Source organism: Brienomyrus brachyistius, chromosome 7, assembly GCF_023856365.1.
Source record: "Brienomyrus brachyistius isolate T26 chromosome 7, BBRACH_0.4, whole genome shotgun sequence".
In the NCBI taxonomy this organism is placed as follows: domain Eukaryota; kingdom Metazoa; phylum Chordata; class Actinopteri; order Osteoglossiformes; family Mormyridae; genus Brienomyrus; species Brienomyrus brachyistius.
Genome location: NC_064539.1, coordinates 24,623,479 through 24,645,769, shown reverse-complemented (window position 1 = coordinate 24,645,769; position 22,291 = coordinate 24,623,479). Strand labels below are relative to the sequence as shown.

The 22,291-nt window shown below is 41.6% G+C and overlaps 1 protein-coding gene across 1 annotated transcript; it reads right to left on the bottom strand.

Annotated features, from left to right (window-relative positions):
• Positions 1 to 277: 277 nt before the first annotated feature.
• Positions 278 to 20,662, bottom strand: LOC125746413 (uncharacterized). Its single transcript, XM_049020355.1, has 24 exons — positions 20,388 to 20,662; positions 17,784 to 17,911; positions 17,263 to 17,349; positions 16,371 to 16,554; positions 15,597 to 15,757; positions 15,251 to 15,397; positions 14,930 to 15,051; positions 14,240 to 14,421; positions 13,899 to 13,990; positions 13,631 to 13,743; positions 13,281 to 13,391; positions 12,050 to 12,192; positions 8,827 to 8,988; positions 6,897 to 7,024; positions 5,751 to 5,837; positions 5,302 to 5,497; positions 4,782 to 4,942; positions 4,428 to 4,574; positions 4,169 to 4,299; positions 3,789 to 3,973; positions 2,466 to 2,639; positions 2,235 to 2,412; positions 2,007 to 2,117; positions 278 to 1,731 (listed from the first exon to the last, which is right to left on the bottom strand). Exons 1-24 carry the CDS (start codon positions 20,522 to 20,524, stop codon positions 1,585 to 1,587), a joined length of 3,414 nt encoding a protein of 1,137 aa, XP_048876312.1. The 5' UTR covers positions 20,525 to 20,662; the 3' UTR covers positions 278 to 1,584.
• Between the last annotated feature and the right edge of the window lie 1,629 nt (positions 20,663 to 22,291).

The following is a 22,291-nucleotide window of genomic DNA, read 5'->3' as shown; positions in this document are numbered from 1 at the left end:
TAAATAGGAATACGTAGGTATAAATATAAATAGGTATACGCTGCCTGCGCAGGTATTGTGCGTTTCCGTAAATAACATCTGTTAAGAAACAGCAAACATGTAGTGGGACAACCAACACAGCAAATGTGTTTGTGCCGATAGCTTTACCAACTGCTAAACCTTTATGCCTGTAGTTCATTTCATTTATGACAGAGACATTATGTCCCAGTCCCTTTTTTGCGGAGGATCTCGGTTAAAAAATGACATAACTTCAACAGAACAGTCAAAATGCAACGTGAACTGTTATATAATGCATGTTTATATATTGTCATGTATTTTTATACATAGGTAGAATTTGGTTTTGGCACTGGGGGTGGTGGCAAAAAAAAAATTAAAAAATCATCTTGCTTATCTTACTTACTTGCTTATCTGTGTTAACACAGGTATTGGGTGCAGCCATTATCTAATATTTTGTCTACAAACTGCTTATGCAAAGGTGCAGAGAACACTGCACTATTCTCTTGCGAAGTAATAGTAATTTTGATTCAGGTGAATGGGGGGGCACCCCCCCCCCCCTCCAAATACCACACATGATTTTAGAGCAGATGTACTCATTAAATGGTCGTGCTGTATGTGGAAAATACACAATTATAACAAAAAATATGGGCATACATTTTTGACATATCCCAACAAGTGTAGTAAACACTGTAAATCAAAATTAAATAAAAATGCGATAAGTTTATGAACAAGTGACAAAGGTCTTAAGTTTACTACCACAGACATTTCACCATACTTTTTTTTTTTTTTTTACAGCGCACTAGTCAGCTTTGCAACTGTGCAACCAAAATTAAGATCTTAACCAAATTTTCCAACTAAAATGAAAGCACCGCAAATATTCTTAAATTTTATCATGTGGTGATTAAGTATATTTCGCTCATGGGAGTTTTACTTACACAAAATGTTCTGAGGGCAGACGGGAAAATGATTGGCTCAGGGACGTAACCAATCGAATTGTAGAGGAGTAGGGTCCAACCAACTAGAGGAGGTAAGACCAAGACACTGGTTTGTCCCACCTCCACTAGTTGCTTTGACCCAGCTCCTGTACAATCTGATTGGTTATCTCTGTCACGATCGGCAATTAGGCTGGCGATCTCACGTGCAGGTGATGCGAGCAGTAAGCAGGCAGAATACGGGGAAACTGGGGTTTATTCAGGTACGGGCAGGACAGAACGGACGGAACAGGAACAAAAGGCTCGACCATCGAGTTACATCGGGTAACATCAATGACGGACAATCAACTCTGGCAAGACAAGGACTCAAATAGACAGGACTGATCAAAATAACTAGTCACAGCTGGCGACGATCAGGGAAACACACGTGGGTAATCAGGGGGCGTGGCACACACAAGGAGCGCACGAGCCGGGCATCACAGTCTCTCAGAACCAATCATATTTCTTTCTGCTCTCAGAACATTTCTGTGTATGAGAAACACCCATGAGCGTACAACTTCTTCAAGCAGTCAGTACCACCTAAGGCGCTTAGAAACCTGTTAACCAAACTGAAGTTACAATTCATCAGTCATATGAAGTCACGTTCCTGGCTGGGTCAGTAGCCTGCAGCTTCCGCGTCCCTTCTGGCATCGGACTGGGCTACAATGCAGGAACCCTCCATAACCACAGCATTGACCACGTTGCGGACTGTCGCCAGCTCTTGGTTATGGTGCCCGAAGGTTTTCAGCTCCTGCAGGACGGTCTTAAGGAGAAGAACCAGCAGAGCACAAACAGGAAGATGAACATTCCCTGGCATCGGAAAGTCACGTCTAAAGTGTCTCATTTACTTCTGTGAAAATGCGTAACTGTGCTGAAGGACAGTGACATTTTGTCATGCAGTGCATTTTGTAAAAATGGGAGAATTAACACTGTAATTACTTATTTGCTGTTATAAAGGTTTTTTTGTTGTTGGTTGTTTGCTGCATTGTCACACACACAAAAAAATCCCCATTGGAGGCATCAGGAAGCCCGCATTACCTCATCAAAACCCCGCTCATATTCCTCTGTGGTGTTTTGTCTCACAAACAGCACAGGAGCAGCGATGGCGTCTTCGAGGTCCATCCCAAACCACAGGTGGTTCATCAGGGCCTGGGAGTGTAAAAAGGCAGAAGCCTGAGTTGGGTAACTGGGGGTTCCGGTGACAGGACCTCACAGGCTGAATGACAATGGGGGACAATGGGGTGGCCAAGGGTTTCCAGCACTTACCATGGCTATTCCTGTGGTGATCATGGTGCCTCCTGATGCACCAATAACCATTGTCCTACTCTTGGCCTTTGAGTACAGTATCGACGGGGCCATTGAGGAAGGAGGCTGTTCTCCTGAGAATAACACCCCCACCAGGTATCTCACACCATGACCATACCCATGTTTATATATTGCAGCACTGTGTTACTGATATAAATCCTACGTTCGCTACAGTATTTACATGGCCGTATTTAATTCTGTTGATGTACTTTGCTAAGATAAAAAGAGAATCTGCAAACTGTGTCAAACGTAATCTGCGTATGTCCGATCCTACTGGTGTTCACGTTGTCCTTGATCCCGCAGAAATCAGCTATTTCGTTGTTGAGGATCACCCCTGTTCTGTGTGAGTACACACCAGAGCCAAACCTGGGTGGAAAAGATGAACCTGTAAAGATGCACCTTAAACCCAGCTAATCTACTCAAAAAGGTTCATACCGGACTGTCGAAAGTCATTGGAGGTCACATTAATTGGTTCCTTTGATCCGAGCACAAAATATAACAGTAGTTTAAGGGTTACTGCATGCGACTCCCTCATCACATTTAAAGCAAAGATATATTCATGGTGACCAAGACCTAGTGGAAAAAGTTGGGGGGTGAAACAAAGATCATAGATCACAAGAAGATTATAATACAGACACTCCTCACTTCCTACGACTAAGTTGTTAAGTGAGTTGGTCGATAAGCAACTTACTGATGTTTCAAGCATATTGTACACAGTGGATTTGTGTCAACCATCTTCAGATATTGTTTTAATGTCACCTTTGCACGATTTATAACATTTTTAGTGCATTTATAAATGTTTGCAGGTAGCGCATAATCGGTTTTATTTATTTTCGCTGACATCTTGCACTATGGGGCGCAAAATGAAGTACAGATTTGTAGACGAATATGTAGTCTTGGAGACTGCGAACGTTAGTGTAGTAAATACTGACCAACTGCGGGAGCGAGACTGAGACTGAGAAAGAGTGATGTGAGATGACTGCTTGACGCTGAGACGTCATGCTGCCATTCCCATAGCCAAAATTGTCATACAGCATACAATACCGGCTGGTCAGGGAGCTGGTCGTAAATCCAGGCGGCCGTTAACTGGTGGGTCGTTAAGTGAGGAGTGTCTGTATAACCAGATTATAGAGTCAGGCAGGCTTCTTTATGCATACAATGTGGTGGCTACCAACTGAACTGATGGGATTACGTGAAACAGGCCTGCTTCGCATTGTTCTCATGCCCAGCACAAAATTACTTCAACTGGGTCCCAACTCGGGACATTCTCCCCCAGAGAGGGTGGGCCTCAAGCAGAACCAAGCCATTTTCTCAATTGCGATGTACTGTAATCGGGAGTCCCAAATGGTGGAACAGGATTGTGATTCAGCACAACCTTGTTTGAAATTCTGTACAGAGCATGCATGCGACAATTCAACCATCTACCATGTAAGCTTTTCAGCCATAAACTGGATGCCTCTCCAGAGAGGAGCCAAAATGATCACATGGCACTAAACGTAGGCGTGTCAGACTCACTTGTCATTGATGGTGCTGGTAACTGATACCGCAGAGCCATCGGCAGCTAAAACTGACAGATGGGTGGTACCGAAGCGGTCCAAGGAAGGGGTGACATTGTAGTAATTGGGGTTGTAGGTTCTGCTGTCGCTGATCATGGCCCTCACTCGATCTGCAAACGCCTCTTCAATCAAGTGAGCGGCTCCCTGGGAAAGGAATTAAGAATGAGGGTCCATGTCGTGTGATTAAACCGGCTGGGATGTGAACAGCTTATCGCTGGACAGCATGTGGACACTTTAAAAGGCATGTCTGTGGAATGTAAAGTGAGCGGACATCGCTGTCCCTTGGTGCCAGTGCCTGGAGCCTGTTGTAGGGCTTGGTTAGTGAAAACCTCTCCTTACATCTCCAGGATTGAAGTCAGGGTCACCAGTATTCTTCCGTTGAGCATTTGTGAATTTGAGGGCCTCGATGTAGCGGTGATATGTTAGTGCTTTCTGGTCACCCTTAAGGGAGGAAGGGCTGAGTTTGTACCCTGATGGGGAAGAAAGAATGAAAAACAAAATTAAATGATTATTATAGCAAGAATACAAAATGGCAATATCTGAAAACAAATGTATATAGTTTAAAAATGATTATGTAACCATGAAAAAGACAACTCACCTTTCATGACGTTCAGGAGAAAGGCAAGAATAGCGCCCCCTGTTGGCGGTGGTGGGAAGTGCATGACATAGTCATCTATTGGAACTGTCCATGCATCAGTCACTTTTGCCTGAAAGGACCTCAGATCTTCCATCGTTAATGTTCCCCCTAAAGGACCAGTGATTAAAAATATCCATTTACAAAGGGTGCTTGGTATATTTAATGTTTTAATTTGCTGAAAATGATTCTCCATCCTTTCATCTGTTATTTTACAAACTGGATTTCCAAATTACAAGTCGTTATCTTAAAAATACACATACAGAACAATGCTTATATATATCCGGGAGGACTTCAGAACGTTGCTATTTAAACTACCTGCTTCTTTTATCTCCTCGATCAAGTCGCGAGCGATTCTGCCCGTGTAGAAGGCATTGGCCCCATAATTTGCTATGATCTCCAAGGTTTCCGCCAGCTTTGGAAACCTCATGATGGCTCCTTGGCGAAAGACTGTCTTGTTCCCATAGCAGAGAATTTCACTGAAATGGCAAATAAATGAATAAGATCCTCAGGTCATGTGACAGGAATCCAAGGGTCGGGCTTCCTGTCCTTATAAAGGAAATGGGCCATAAGAGTCAATGACCAATATAACTACTTTCTAATCACATAGTGAAGATGATGAACAGTCAGTCTCATGACCACACACTAGGAAAAGCCCGTGTTTTTACTGGTGAGTGTCTATAAATTCCTAGTTTTGCTAGATGCTCTGGTTCACAGGAAGTTCTCAAATCATCGCAAACCTTCAAACAACAGAATGTAAAGGTGCTCTCTGTTTCTAAGGAAACAGAATGAACCAATGAAAATGAATGCATGTCTGCATGGGATATTCTTCCTGTACCATAGCTGGGATCCTTCCACTCGCTGTTTAATATCGTCCTTCTGCAGGAGTTTTGCAAGGTAGGCGGACACAGGGACCCCCTCTCGGGCCAGTCTGATGGCAGGCTCAAACAGCTTAGCCCATGGCAGCTTCCCATAAAGATTGTGAGCCTGTTCAAAGGCACGGATTTCCCCCGGCACGCCTATCCACTGACTGCCTAATGGGGGTGACAGAGAGTGTCATAGGTCACAAAAATGTATCATGCTTGAAGATTAATCTTTGGAATTAATATATCAGATTCAGTATTTTTTATTTGTGCCAATGATCTCAAAATACTATTTATGTGCAAGCAATTGAAATGTGATATGCTTTTAAATAAACAAAGAAATATGGAGATAGACAGATAAACAAATAAATAAATCGGTATGTATTTATTTACAAGTATTTTTGCTACCGTCTTATTTGTGTACCTTGTGAACCCTTTGAACAATCCTTCATCAGATCAGGTTTTAACGCCGCAGGTACCGTCTCCCTAGAATTAACAATCTTGACCTTGCCTGAAAAAAAGGAAAGAACTGATGTATAAATGTACACCTGAGAGCAGCACTCAGCACTGTCCGTGTAGCTAGAGAACTACCATTTGGATCATTCTACTGAAGACAGTGAGGCTTCCAGTTGACCCTATAAACTTGGGAAGTTGAGAAGCACAGGGTCTCCTTTTAGACTTCAGTCTTTCGGCAGCTGGGGGAGGTCTGGTGGAGGTCTGGGGGAGGTCTGCCATTTCCCCTGTCTGTAACAGCTCTTCCGCTCAACACCCTATAGCCCTCAAACATCATGTTATAAATAGTAAGTTAGGCGCTGTAAGCTGTCTGTGGACTTTCTTATATCCTACTGGGTTAAACCGGAAGGCACATCTCCCCAGTAATTTGAAGGGGATTTGAAAGCTGCATTTCTGCCATTACTTGTAAAAAGCAAGAATAAACACAATGCAGCCTCAGAGATGAGAGCATGAGATACTGGGCTGTCACTCTTTAAGAGTGTTTCCCAATCCGATCCTTGGGGACCCAAAGACAGTCCACGTTTTTGCTCCCACCCTACTCCCGCTGTGGATGGTCTGGCAAGGAGCAGAGGGGGAGCAAAAATGTGGACTGTCTTTGGGTCCCCGAGGACCGAACTGGGAAACATTGCTCTTTAAGATCCATTATGAGATAAAAACTCAAACCCTGGTTCCATTTTGGGGCTGGAGCCAAAGTTAGCTAGTTAGTTAGTTGATACATGCTACTGCTCTCACTCAGCAACAAGTCAAAAGAGTCGCTGAAGTGACGAAAGGAGTGGCTTCCCCATCAGGAAAGAATATAAGACCTGACTGGTATCAGTTCTCAGATCTCCTACATACGTAAAAAAGCCCTCTGTGCACCATATACAGTGGAATGAAGGGCTGACTGCATTTCATTGTGACTATTCCAGGCACATTCCAGCTGCATTCCTTGGTACAGCAGTGAAGATGAAGAGTACCAACTGATAATTTATGCAACATACAGCAAACCGATGAATACAGCGGTCAGTCTGGCTGTGAGTGAATCAGCCTGGTCTGGGAAGGTCATGGATGATCCTACCTGTCTTCTCCATAATGGTGAACACAGCCCCTCCACCCAAACCTGCACTGTGTGGGTTCACCAGATAAATGCAGAGCAGTGCGGCAATGGCGCCATCTACTGCCGAGCCTCCTTGCTTCAGGATGTCCCTGCACCAAGGCAAGAGAGTGAAGTAAACTGCTTTCGTTATAGAAGTTTATTCCTCTTGAACTTGAAATCCTTCAAAACCTTCTTGATGTGCACAGATAGTTTGTGCCAAAACTAGGAAAATATGCTGCCTTTGACAAGTCGATGTGAATGCAGCAATAGCTCTGTGTAGCAGTGTTACTTTTCATGTAGTTTTAGTCATAGTCTTTTGACTAAAATGTAATTTAGTTTCCGTCATAATTTAGTCATCTAAATTATTTAAATTTTAGTCTACTTTTAGTTGACTAAATATCATAAGACTACAGTCGACTAAAACTACAGTTGATTTAGTCGACTGAAATTAAAAGTGCAAAGTGTAATGTTTAAAGTTTCCCTTTGATTTCTAAAAAGTCATTATGCTCACCAAGATGTAATGAAACCAGTGTTAAGAAATGATGTTAAGGTCTGACTGTGCAGGACACAAATACACAGATTTCACTCTTATTTGAAACACAAACATATGTTTATTTACCCGGAAACTGAATACTGTAAAATCAGTAGTGCCATTAGTGCGAAAATAAAATCACTTCAAAGAAAAAGTGCATAGGTTAAATACAAAAGCAGACTATTTACAATATAAGAACTGTTACATATGTGTGCAGACAACTTGAACTGAAAACCTCACTCCAGCCAGCTGGCCGAAATGAAAAGTGAAATGCGCTGTTTTCGCCTGAAACGGCCCGTCATTCTGTTTGCGTTGTTGCTTCGACAAATATAAAGCTAAAATGAGAAAACATTTTACAATACGTTATAATATGACCGCCCATATCCTACTTTAATAGCGATTCACGTGATAGGTCCGTATGTATTTATATGAAAACGAGACTTCAATATAATTTTATTACCGGTGTGGGATTATCGAAACCAGTACTTAAATCCATGAACATTAAAATATATGACATAAACACGACTGTATTAGGGTTTACATATTTGTTCATTTCTATGTCACGTAACAATAAATATAGTCAAAAAGTTTTTGGATTGTACTGAATTAATTTGATTTGACAGTCAGGTATTGATTACACCCAATGTTGATACAGCTAATAGGCTACTTAAATATATATCACACTAAATAGTTAAACATTATGATTTTCCAGACCTTTGCTTCAAGAAATTTTCTCCAACTGAACCTCTTTAAATTTTAGTTGAATACCCCTGTATGCGAACTACATCTGTTATGATTGTATTTCGTCTCAGGCAAATATTTTCGTCTGTTTTTTTTCATTGACGAAAGTGTCAATACACTTCGCCACAGTCTTAGGCCTCGAGAAATCACGTTTATTAAGTCATCATCTTGTTTTAGTTTGAAAATAAAGGTCTTTGATGATAACTATGACGAAATTTTTTAGAAGAGCTGGATCAATTCAACCATAGACTCCAGAATGTTTATCAACTAGTTAAGCTGGATAAACATGTTCCTGACAACAGGGCTAGACTGACCATCTGGCCTACCAGGCACTTTCCCAGGGAGCCGAACTGTGGGCCAGTAAAAATAATCATAGGGGACCCCCCAGTCAGCAAAAGTGATCACTAGGCAAAAGGTCACATCACATGAACCCCCGGTCACTCAGCAAAATGCATCATCAGGCATTCCACCGCAGTCATGGGGATCCCCCCCCCCCATCAACTGTGGGGAGCCCCAAAGTCCAGCCCTACCTAAGACACACATCAGTTTACCACGGATTCTGCAGACCAGCTACTTATAAATTATATAGAAAATGGTATCATTTGGGAACAGCAGTATTGGAGCAATGCGTTAACTTACCTGCCGACCACAGAGCATGTCAGCGAGTCTGAAGCCACTGCTGCATTTCTAAAGCACTGATGCTCAGATGCATGCCTTGCGACAATTATGCACACAATGATGATCAAGACGGCCACCACGGCGCCGATGGCCAACCGCTCTCGGGGCGCCATGCCTTCGACACTTCAGACTGAGGAAAATCGGATGCCTGTCTCGTTGCGACTACGCCTGTCTCTTAAGGAAAAAAATGTCGTTTTACGAGATTCTCAAAAATGAAAGTGATATTGCTTTAATCGTGCATGAGTGTGACAGCATTCTATTTCATCCATCTTCAGTAGTTCTTTTACTTTCAGGTCAATGGAAAACTACGTCTGTTCTTGGGGTCAAGGTGGAATAAAGGGATGGACGTGTTACAGAGAGGCTACACCTGTCTATCACAGAGCAATAAGATCGGGGGCAGCTGTTCAAGAACTGGATCAAAATTGGCATATTACATACATACTGTGTTCTAATTGTACATTATACTAACATACTCCAGGTCTGAATGCAGCCCCAGCACTATTTGTATGCTGGTATTCACACTCAGATCATCCATCCATCCATCCATCCATTTCCCAAACCGCTTATCCTACTGGGTCGCGGGGGGGTCCGGAGGCTATCCCAGAAGCAATGGGCACGAGGCAGGGAACAACCCAGGATGGGGGGCCAGCCCATCGCACGGCACACTCACACACCATTCACGCCTATGGGCAATTTAGCAACTCCAATTAGCCTCAGCATGTCTTTGGACTGTGGGGGGAAACCGGAGTACCCGGAGGAAACCCCACGACGACATGGGGAGAACATGCAAACTCCACACACATGTGACCCAGGCGGAGACTCGAACCCGGGTCCCAGAGGTGTGAGGCAACAGTGCTAACCACTGCACCACCATGCCGCCCCCACACTCAGATCATTTCCATTCTAAAAACATGAAATGCAGGTGAATAGGCCTCAGTGCTTGAATGCATACAGATATTGCTGTTCTGGGCTTCCGTTGTAGAAGAACCACGTCTCCATCTTGAGGAGGCCCTCAGCCACTAGAAGGTGACCTCACCCTCATATCGGACTCACGTACAAGCACAAAGAACTATCCGTACAAGTAAAACATACCAATGTCGTAAGTTTAAAAGAGATGAAGAATAGTTAACTCTGTAAAACTCTGTAAGATTCTCAGTACCCCCCCCCCCCACCCCCCGCTGAAAAAAACAGCATAGCTGGTTACCAGAATGACCAGCATAATGCTTGTGGTTATACCAGCATATGTTGGGTTTTGGTGCCTGTGGACTAGCAATAATAAAATACTGGAAAATTCAATATAATGAAATATTGCTGGTAGACCAGGAAAAGAAACCCCCCTTTACAGGTTTTAATATTTTAGACCGATTTGTACACCACAAATGTTGGCTTACAAAAAAATTTGAAAGAATGTATTACTTCCAATACCCAGCTCTTATATTAATGCTGTAACAGGCTGTGTGTTTCTGAGCCATATTTTAAAGAGGACAGAAACACTCTTTTTGAAACGCAAGTGGTTTCACTTTCATGCTAGCATGCTACCCAAGAGAACCAGCAGAAGAGCAGACAGAGAAGCCGACAATCCACACAACACTCACACTCGGGGTAAATATTAACTTGAAACACACAGCAAAACATTACATTACGAGCACTTACATCAGGTTACAACACTTACTATTTCCAACACATTTACATAGATCAAATTATAGATTATTTACAGCTAATTGTGCAGTACAAGGCGTTCTGGTATGCGAATCTCAGCTGACCAGCCTTATAATATTTTATGTATGTTGACAATGGAAAGAACAGAATGGACAAAGCTTTTAATCTGACATAAAAAAACAAAACATAAAAAAATATCAGTTTTTATAAAATAAATACATTTTATTTGAAAAGACAAATGTCTATGGGTAAAGGTATTTGTGTATGTAAACAGAGTCATCCATCCATCCTCTAAAACATCTTACATTTGTTATTTTTAGGTTTGCCTTTTCAGTCTGCTTCTTCAACTCTTCTTTATGGTGGCAACTGAGCCCCCAAAATTGACTTTCAGGGATCAGGACGGGGGGGTCAGCCATTACATAGCAGACAGGTGGCAAGAATTTTATCTATTCAAGGGCCCCTGTAAAGTTTTAAGGGGAGGGGGGGCACGTACAAGGAACAGCGGCAATACCAGGGCAGAGGGTAAAAGTTGTCGTCCTGGGGTACAAGTTCTTGGCAAGCAGCAGGTATTTTTTATTGGGAAGGTGGGGCACAGGTTTCCATTTGGTGCCTCTCTGGGGCACCAACACTAGCTGGGCCACTGAATGAACCAGGGTTACCCATGTGCCTATTACATATCTGGTTATTTTACAGCATGTATAAACAGTAATATAAACGGCAATTAAAAACATTAGTGCAAATCTTCAGCTTTTCATCTGCTAAAGAAAGCTAAGAGTGTTACGCAAAAATGTAGGGAGCTTATAGACAAAGGGCTTTTATTAGGAAATTAAACACAACTAACAAGTAACCAAAGGACCACGAGGGGCCATAACAAAGGCAGGGGGGTGAAACAAGAACTAACAAGGGTTGGGACTAGACATAGAGAAACAGAGGAAATACAGGTAGGAGCAACGGTACTAATACTGTAAGAGATCAAGCAGGAGACTAACATACAGCACTAACATGTTGAGGATCAAGCAGAAAACTAACACACAGTGCCAACAATGACCAACAAAGGAAAAGAAGAGGCGGGTGCATACAACTGGAAAAAACTGAGACCACAGCACAACTTTTTGTTTCACTAATGTCTCAATTTATGGGCGCACGTCGCTTTCTGCGAGCAGAACCGCGATTAAACCAGGATTTTAAAATGCAGATTTGTTTAAAAACATAGAGTGGTCTCTTAATTTTTCCCCACTGCTATATATATATGGATAACAAAGACTTGGCGAGGGACAGGTTGATAACGAGCCAAACACAATGTATTACAGGCAACAGGAAACAGGTGAGGGTGATTGGGAACAAGAAGGGGAGGAGATGTAACGGCCAGTAGCGACCTCTGCTGGCCATATGGGAGCATGACACAAATGTAATTGTAACAAAAAGTTTAATGTAACTAGATGATTTAAAAACAGTGAATATTAACTGGCATAATAGTGGTGAACCTTCTCACATGGTATTCATCCTGCTGCCACATTTGGTTCAGAATCCTGCCGCTTTGCCACCCATCCTGGCATCCGACACGGCAGAAATGTAAGATCCCTCCTTCAACACAGCATTGACTGCGTTATACACTCCTTCCGTTTCCTGCATGTCGTGTCCAAAAAATTCCAGCTTCTTGACAACAGACTAGGGATAGAAAGAGAGCGCAACCGCTGAATATTACCCATGTTACTGCAGCCAGGGAAATTCATCGGTTGCTATTTTTTCCAGCACTGAATGCACGGCTTTGCGGAGCCGAGCAGGCATCGCCGTCAGCATTGATTACAATCAGCAGGGATACCAATCAGCAGGAATCACAATGAGCGGGCTTGGACTACAGAATTGTGAAAGGCTGATTCACTAAAGGTTGCTAAATAAAAACACATTTCATTTTAAAGTAAAAACAGCAATGGCCATATAGCTGAAAATAGCAGAAATCTGGAACAGTAGAAAAATTTCTTGCGACATTTGAATAAAATAAAGATTAGATGGAGGAAATGCCGACAGACAGCTGCAGTGCCACGCTGGGAATCATCTACATAAATGGCAGCGTGCGAGAGAGCGGGCACGCACAGCGCTTACTAGGTCCTTTGCTGCTGTGTTTTACGTTATAACCTTTTCGCGGAATACTCCCCTGTGCCGTATTCAACATCTTATTGTGCTCAGTTTATTTGCACACAACACATTTACATTTATAATTCAGCTGCATAACAGATGCTTTCACTCAAAGCCTCGTGCAGTTACCATCTGGCCTTTAAATGGAGTAATACTACTTAATTTCCTCTCTTGAGCACAGTAGCAGCCTTAATGGGATTTAAAAACCTCAACCTTTGTGTTACAAAGCCCATTCTAATTTACTTAATGGTGTGTTTGCTCCATCATAGTAAAACAGCAACTGAGTTGATAACGTCAAAGGCATGTGCAAATTAAGATCTTTAGCTTGTGTGCATTCCGGTGGGCAGTCCTTAGCTCATTTCCCTGGTTTAATCGGGGTGATTAATCTGCTAATTGCCTGATCTATTTATATTAAGGTGGTTTTCACAAAACACAGAACTGACATTCAGCAGGCATTTCGGAATACATGAATACCACAGATTTGCCGTATTCAATTACTGCTCCTTATTCATAGTGTGTCAAATTATAGTGTTAAAATAATTAAGGAAGGCAAACAGGAAGTGGGGAATGCTTTGGAAACCCCTGATGAAAAGGCAATAAAAAAAGAAGCAAAGTTTTACCTCATCAAACCCCTGCTCGTAAAATACTGTACCATTCTGATTCAGGATCAGCACAGGAGAGGAAATTGAATCGTTCAGGTTCTTTTCAAACCAGAGGTGGTTCATCATTGCCTGGTGTGAGTAATTGGGGTAAAAAAAAAAAGTAGTTAAGCTTGGTTTTATTAACCATTGAAGCAGAGCCTATTTTTCAGTAGAACTGTAATTTTCTTGTGGCGGAATTGTGGTCATTTGGTTTAGAAGCAGGATTTCATAAAAGGTACTGGAAACCTATGTTTCTTGTTGTTATTGACAATGTTGTTATTTTGACATTGAGGTTGCTTCCAGTTACGCATCTGAGACAGCACACCTACCATGGCCAGTCTTGTGGTGATCATGGCACCCCCAGACGCTCCAATAACTAACATCTTCTTCTGGGACTTTGAATAGACTATCAATGGGGAAATTAAGGACGGAGGCTCTTCCCCTGAAATAGAAAACCACCACCTCGTATCTCACGTACACACAAGACCGTGCCACTGCTTATACACTGTATTTATACAAGCAGTCATTCCTGTGTTCGACTCTTAGGATGCAAAGGTGCAGATGTTCACTGGCAAAGGAACTGAGGCGTTATCTTACCGGAAGTAATGCGATTCTTTTTCCAACAAAAACCTGCCAGTTCGCTGTTAAGGGTCACCCCTGTTTTCCGTGAATATGCCATGGAGTTAATGCTACATGGGGAGGGGGAGAGAGTTTGATGGCAGCTGCCATAAATGCAAGACATCATGACTGCATCAGACCACAGTGGCTCAGCAGAGGTTTTACTCTCTGCTCACACCAGGATATTGAAGTTATACCCCTAGATAACACAGCGGATTGACTTTAAAAAAGAATCTGAATTCCATTCTGATACAAAGCCAACTGAAGATGATGTATCACTGAAAGTGGGGTGACAACGAGGCAGAATGTCTCGCTCTCACTGTTGGTTGGTGGTGCTGGTGACCGATGCTGCAGTGCCGTCAGGAGCCAACACTGACACATGGGCGGTACCGAAAGGGTCCAATGAGAGGGTGATGTTGTCGTCTTGGCGACCTGTGGCCAATGTGTCGCTGATCCTGGTCCGGACTCTCTCTGCAAGCTCGTCACTTATCAATGGAAGTTCCTTGGAAATTGAGAAAAACACTGCTACCCTTACCTGATGTCTGTTCTCCAGATGAGGGTGATAAACATTAGATGACAATATATTATACTGCTCCCTTATTAGACTAGTGTTCAAGGACAATAGAAGGAGCAAACATACTGATTTAATATATTTTCGGATTTAATATTTTGATAGAAATGCTAGAACTGATCTTCACACAAATATCGCGTTTCAATGTTTTAATAAATCAATAAAACTTCATTGAAATTTAATTCAAGATTATTGTTTTGAGACATTAAGGTAGATCTGTCCTTGTCATAGAAAATAAAAGATTAAGAAAAATAATAAAAGGATAAACTAATTTTTACTGAGAAGGACAATATAAGAAGACGTCATCCAAAGCTATACTGCACGTAGGTTAATAAAACAAGCGAATATCGTCCCGCTTGATTTGCAGTGAGACAGGACTGAGACCCCAGTGCTGAGAGTCTTTTGCAGAGCTTGATCAGCAACAATGACTGTTCCTTACTTCAAAGTCTAGGTCACCAGTCTTCTTCCACTGGGCATTTGCGAATTTGAGAGCCTCGATGTAGCGGTGGTAGGTTAGTGCTTTCTGGTCACCCTCAAGGGAGGAAGGGCTGAGTTTGTACCCTGATGGAGAAGAAAAGGTGTGCAATAAAAAAAGCTTTAAGTAATTATCCTCATTGCGATTATGAAGAATCTGGAGAATATAGATAGCTCTTCTTCTGTTTAATTTATTACTGTATATGAGAATCAGATCAGGTGTTTTTCAGATCATTAGTTTATTGGTGACACGTCGTACAAAACTTAACTTGATTGGACGACTCACCTTTCATGATGTTAAGAATGAGGCTAAGAATACCTCCCCCTGCTGGCGGTGGTGGGATGTACATGATAAACTCTCCTATGGGAACTGCCCATGCATCTGCTACTTTGGCCTGAAAGGATCTCAGATCTTCCATTGTTAAAGTTCCACCTAAAAAAAGTATCTAATTATTTGGTATATTTGGTATATTTAAGACTACTCTGATGCAACATGGATCCCTGCACCTTCATCCTTTATTTAAAATACTGTAGTTTTATTAAGCCATTAATTTAAAAAAACACCCATATAAACAACAACGTTTCTACATATACAGGAGACCAGGACTGCAAAACGCTGCTGTTTAAACTACCTGCTTCTTTTATGTCCTGGATCAAGTCGCGCGCGATTCTGCCCGTGTAGAAGGCATTGGCCCCATAATTTGCTATGATCTCCAAGGTTTCCGCCAGCTTTGGAAACCTCACGATGGCTCCTTGGCGAAAGACTGTCTTGTTCCCATAGCAGAGAATGTCACTGGAATGGCAAATAAATGAATAAGGTGCCCAGGTCATGTGACGGGAATACAAGGGTCTGCGTTGCTGTCATTGTGAAGGTGTCACACACATTCTGTGTTGCTGCAGTCTAATCACATAGCGAGGACTGTGAATAGCCCATGGTATGACCAGGCACTAGGAAAGACCTGCGTTTTTATTGGTGGATGAATAAACTCAAGTTTCTGCCATACGTTCGCACACAAAATTGTCCCCATAAACACATACATTCATGGTTCCTTAGACATGTAAAGTTAGGTTGAACCCTACAGCATCTTTATGATATCTGGCCTGACTGATTAAGGCAGACATGACAAGAATTAAATCCTGTTTGTATTTATTCGCCTTATTTTAGGTAAAAATGCAGCATATATTAGAGGGATGCGGAGAGCACAGTGATTAGGGCCTAGATTTGTACTTCAGTGCTTATGAGTTCCCTGTCCATCAAAAAGCTTATTCTTGCACCATCATGCAAAGTACGTAGCATGACTTGAACCAGCAACTCATCTTTATGTATAAATTGGTCAAAATTGTAAGTTTATTGCGTCAGTTAAGGAGCCTGAGGTAAACAATTTTGCAGCGTACCGGTCCCGTACCAAAGCTGCGACCGCGTGGAAGCTTTCCGGCGAAGTATTCTGTCAAGGTCAGCGGAGACAGTCACCCCCTCCCGGGCCATTTGGATGGCGGGTTGAAAGAGCTTGGCCCATGGCAGCTTCCCGTACAAATTGTGAGCCTGCTCCATCCCACGAATCTGTCCCGGAACGCCGATCCACTGGCTGCCTGCGGGGGCGATAGAGAGTCAGGTTTCTGAGCTTGTTGTTCCTCAGAGAGAAAGAGCGTAATACAACTGACGTACACGGAAAAAAGAAGAAATGAAAACATCATACCAACAAAAAAGTAATCTAATTGGCCCGCCGGGTTAAAAAAATTATATTATAATGTAATTATTTATGTAATTTCTGTGGGAAATATAACTTAAATGAGAGGCTTCCTAGAAATATGTAGTACCGTGCAAAAGACTTAAGCAGTCAAAGAAAATGTTTAAAAGTATTTACTTGGGTAGTAAGTGTAAAAAAAAGCTCAGTTTTACCACAGAACATATGAAAATTGACACAATAAAAAGTAACAACTTCTGTTCTCCAAAATAGTTTTTTTTTTTAGTATTTTGTCGGACGTCTAGAAGAACATAGCTTCGGTTCCATAACCTCTCCTCAGGGGCACCAAAGCCCTTCCAGCTATATGTCAAATTTCACCACCAGCTCAATCAGTTAATTTAATTGAGTAGTTAAATAACTAAATGAGGTAAAGCTGGTTAAAATGGTTAAGCTGACATTTTAACGGACTTAATATAATAATTTTACACCATGTTTAAAACATCATATTTAAAACATCATTCAACTCTGACCAGCTCAGACTTTTGCTCGGTACCATACTTTCGTTTATAAAATGTATTTTGTTGAAATTTTATGTGAAGCTCATATTTTCTACCTTTTTGATAATTTGAGCAGTACTTTAACAGGTCCGGTTTAAACAGCACCGGCACCGTCTCCCTGGAATTAATGATCTTGACGTTGCCTAAGAAGAAGTTGTAGTTAATACACTTTACTTAAAGTAATATAAAACACTGTGTTTGGTCTATATCTGTGTCAGTTTTGCAATATAATTTCTTCCTTATACCAACATTTGAAAAATCTAAATGCTCCCTTTATGAGACTTCTGGTCCAGACCGCCATCATCCCCCACCTTGGGTACTGTACCCCCACTGGCGGGAGTCTGGGTTTAGGTGGCAGACAGCTTGTAGGGTCTTCACCAGGCATGTGAGAAGGGGCTGAGGATGCTGCCCCTTATGTTCAAAATGTTGTAGTGGGGCACTGATGATCACACTCAATTTACAAAGGGGGACCCCCCCACCCAACCCGCCCCCGGGCCAGTTGAGCCCCTGCCCCTCAAAAGTCTCTGCATAACACTGATCTTCACAAAGGCAGACACATCAACTGCCCCGTCCTTACCAGTTTCCTCCATGACAGTGAATATGGCGCCCCCCCCAACGCCAGCACTGTGTGGGTTCATTACAGAGCTGCAAAGAAGGGCTGCGATGGCGCCATCTACTGCTGAACCTCCGTCCTGCAAGATGTCTCTGCAAGAAAAAAAATCAAGGACCTAATTTCTCAAAAATTAAATGATAAAAAGCGAAAGAAAACTCCAGGATTAATTACTTACGAGCGGTAACCAACACGATAACATCTATAGAATTAACAATGACCGAAGTAGGGAACAACACCTATAATAGTAGGGTAACGAGGAAACAGGTATGAGTACTTAGGAACAAGAGGGAAGTTACGTCTATTTATCAAATGCAGCGCAGCATACAGCAGTAGATGTCAACATAGAAATGGTACGACTTCAGTTACTTTTATCAATCAAAAACCATTTAATTCTATTAATATGCCAGTCTGTTGTGACGCCGACATGACACTGACAGCTCAATGGTCTGGATCAACATATGATTCATTAAATTTGAGTTCCACATACCACATCAGTATCTCCGGACATATCTGGCATAGCACTGCATAATAGGGCATATCCTATTATAGATGCCACATGCATATTGAAGTTTGAGGGCACGCCAAGCGGCCTACAAAGGAGTGTCATATCTCATGGCCTGGTCATGTGACTTAAACACAGTGGACGTGGTTTTTGAGGAGTTTGACCAGAGAAGGATGGAAAAGCAGCCAATGAGAGCTCAGCATGTATGTGGGACCTCCTTCAGGATAGGTGGGGTGGAAACGCAGCCAATGAGAGCTCAGCATGTATGTGGGACCTCCTTCAGGATAGATGGAAAAGGAGCCAATGAGAGCTCAGCATGTATGTGGGACCTCCTTCAGGATGGCTGGAAAAGCATCTCAGGATCACTCTGCTGACCCAGCAACCTTCTGAGTCCATAACCACAGAGTTGCTCCCGCCCAACACATTCATTTTTTTGTTTAATAATTGCTATGTAAATAGTTACTTAAATTACAATTTAGATGATATCAGCAACCATTAAAATAATCTAAGACACCATCAAACTCAGCGGTTGGGCTCTAAAAGCATCTACCAAAAACATCTAATTGGTAACATTACAGACTAAGTCAGAACACATCAATCTCGTTTAGTTGATCGAATTCTCATTCGTAGCTGGGTTTTGCCTGTTCCATTTTCTAAATTACATATTTGTAAATAATCATTTAAATGGCAATTTAAATTATCATTGAAATAATCATTTAAATGCCATATTTTTTAAACATTGTCACAAAACACCATAGAATTTTGCACAGTTGTTTTTGTATTTATTAACGTTAAAACGACTTTATTCTTTAATTAAAGGTCATTAATCATTTTATGAAAATGTAAGCAAGTACATGAGGTGGGCTTTAACTTCCTTTAACTGATAAGGGCGCAGGTTTGGCAAATGGTCTAAAGTCCTTTATTACTTCAACAGTTTATCACAGTTGATTCAGATCAACAGCGCATGCGCAACTGAAATCCACAGTTGACAAGTCGAAAATCGCGTATTTTGCGTCACTGATCTAATATTTTATGCAATAACGGAGAAATATGAAGGACATCCATCATTTTGACATTTTGATTAAATATGAAAACGGATGAAAATTGCATGCTATTAACTATGCCTTATTACCATTAAAAATGATCTTTGGGATGACCGGTAATAATAGGATAAATTATGACGGATTTGTATGATCCTGTGTATCAAAATGGCAGTCTGGAAAGCCTAACCCTTGCTCTGGACAATTCGTAAAAGTGATGCTTTTTTCAGGATAGGTTTCTTTTTCGTTATAAATCTCAAAATCTGTCTCACGTCCTTTTCGTTTGTACAAAGCCGTTTTAAATAAACTCCCTGGTCTTGGTAGCTGTGTTCGGCTAAGTATCCGTCTCCGGTCCTCGAATATTCTCCAGTAACATACGACCAATGAAACCGAAATCATATTGAGGTATCTGGTCTCAGCGTGATATCTATTTATTATTTTAAAAGTATCTAACTAATAAATGATATGAAATTACTTTTAGATACTCTTTACAGTCATTTTACGACTCCTCCAACGGTTATGATTGAGCTCAAAACTCTGTCTAAAAGTAAACTTCATCGACATGCGCAATCTTCATGTTGCCTACACCAAGATTATCCTTGTTAATCGCAATGCATCCATGCATCCATCCATCCGTCAGCCCATCCATCGATCCATCGTCCAGAATAATTATATACTCCATAATTGTTACCAGCATTCCTGACATCGTAACGTGATATGCAACTTGTACCAAAACGCATGTACATGTATGCAATAGAAACATATACATTTAAGGAAAAAAACTTTTTATCGTTGTGTTCTTTAAATCGTTTAAAGTTTTATTTTGAAAAAATAAATATTTATGCTAGAGTTTAATTTTTAAGGGTCACGATTGTTTTACAGCTTATAATTACATCAAAAACCAAAAAACAGTGCTTTTAGTACGTACCACACTTAATACAAGGTACAAGTTGAAGGAGCAGTTATGTGTATGTGAGATGCATTCTTCCAGAATTATTAAGGCAGAGAATGGACCAAGGCTCTCACCTGCCGACCATTGAGCATGTCTCTGAATCTGCCGTAACTGCGGCTTTGCGGACGTTCCTCCTGAAGACCGTACAAAACAGACTGACAATCACAACCATAGCCAGTATACAAAGTGTCTTCGCCCTTGCATTGCTCATTCTTCTATAGCGGTCTCTCTCCTTATTAGAGGAAGCGTGATTTTAGCCAAGAATATATATTATATATATATCTTATATAGGCCTATGTATAAGAATATAGGTATTACCGCCTCCGTACAAAATATTGTGCCAACACATACTTACTAGCCTAGTGGATTCTCAGGAGAAATGATAATTATCAAGGAAACTATTGCCTGTGTAATACATCCTGTTCCGAACTACAAACAAACTTCCACAAAGCAGTTGTTTGAAGTACATGCAGTGAATACTAAGCTAGCTGAACAAAATTGTTGGGTTTGAGATACTCTTGGCCAGGGTCAGATCTACTGTTTCCAAAGCCCAAGGCAAAGTTTGCAAGAATAACCTTACCAAGAATTTCAATCATTTCATGACACATGACATTTATGAAGGTTGCGTGGATGTCAAGGAAGTTTACATCTAGATGGAAATTTTTCAGCTCTTGATTATAATTTTTGGAGGAGTCGCGAAATGATCGTGCAGTGTATCTAAAAATTAATTTCATATCATTTATTAGCTAGATACTTTTAAAGCCATATCATATATGTGTGTGTTTGTTTTGTCAAGCCTTCTGTCTGAATACCATCACAGTCTGTCTCAGTCAATACTGTAGTGTTTTCATTTTGCCAGCAGAGGTGCTGTTTCTCCCCCTCTTGTTCCTCTTGTTCCTAATTACACTCCCCTGTTCCCTGTTAACGTTGGGTTAATTGCTTTTGGCCTCCACCTATCCCTTGTTATCAGGATATACAGTACGTGCCTCCCCTTGCCCTGTTCCTTATCAGTCATTGTGGATGTTAGTGTTGTGCCCATGGTCCTGCTTGTGGCTTGTTGGTTCTTTAGTACGGTGACCCCAGTGTTTCGGTCTAGCCCTTTGGTTCTTCTTATGCTTTGCCTGCCAATCTTCTGACCACTTGTGGTCCTTTAGTTCCTGGTTAGTGTGCGTTTTTGTTGTTTAATATAATCCACTTTGGTGTCTAAAGGCCGCTTCATGGATTTCCACTCCTTCCCTGCTCCCCATCGTTACTAATAGGTACAAAACTATGCACATTTCAGTATTGTTGTCTAGTTCATTGCTTGTCTACCCCTTTCCAAAAACATTTCCAAGCATTATACCTTTATCAAAATGAACACAAGTCTGCCCGACGAAAATTAAGTATTCAAATTAGGAGCGTGGAGCTTGACAGGAAAAATCACTCTTGTATTGAAACATGATTTAAAGGTTTATTTGAATTATTCATCAACATTGCGTTGATGAACAGCGTTTTGAACTGTATGAACTGCCCAGTGTGACCACGACACTCGGCTGATGGATGAGGGGGCATGCAGCCCCATTAATCATCGAGAATGTTTCATGAATTTGTCTAATGTGTGGACAGCATGTATGTCACGTTAACCAGTGCTCAGAGCTCTGAGATGCGTTCCTCTCTGAGGGGGGGGGGGGGGCAGTTCTGTAATCCTGACCAATGCCCCTCCTGGCTCTGTTTCATTACGGAGCAACGCATTGCAGGTACTGTGCTTTGACAGTATTAATCCGTAGCCTGTACTCTTTGAACTGCTGGAACTCCAGACACGCACTGCCAGGTGTGAGGATTGGTTTGCTTACAGCAACCAGATAGTAAAAAAGCTTGATGTTATCCTACTCGCTAGGGTCCTATCAGACTGTTTCTAAGCAAAACTGGCTACTCATTCACCAGGTGAACATTTCCAGTCAACTACAGTGACTTTCCTGTTAATTGTTTAACACAAATT

Coding starts and splice junctions, on each gene's coding strand:
- LOC125746413 (XM_049020355.1), bottom strand. CDS start 20,524: ATGAGCAATGCAAGGGCGAAGACACTTTGTATACTGGCTATGGTTGTG. Junction 4,575..4,781: donor CGAGGAGATAAAAGAAGCAG/GTAGTTTAAATA, acceptor CTGGTCCTTTAG/GGGGAACATTAACGATGGAA. Junction 2,118..2,234: donor TCACCACAGGAATAGCCATG/GTAAGTGCTGGA, acceptor TTACACTCCCAG/GCCCTGATGAACCACCTGTG.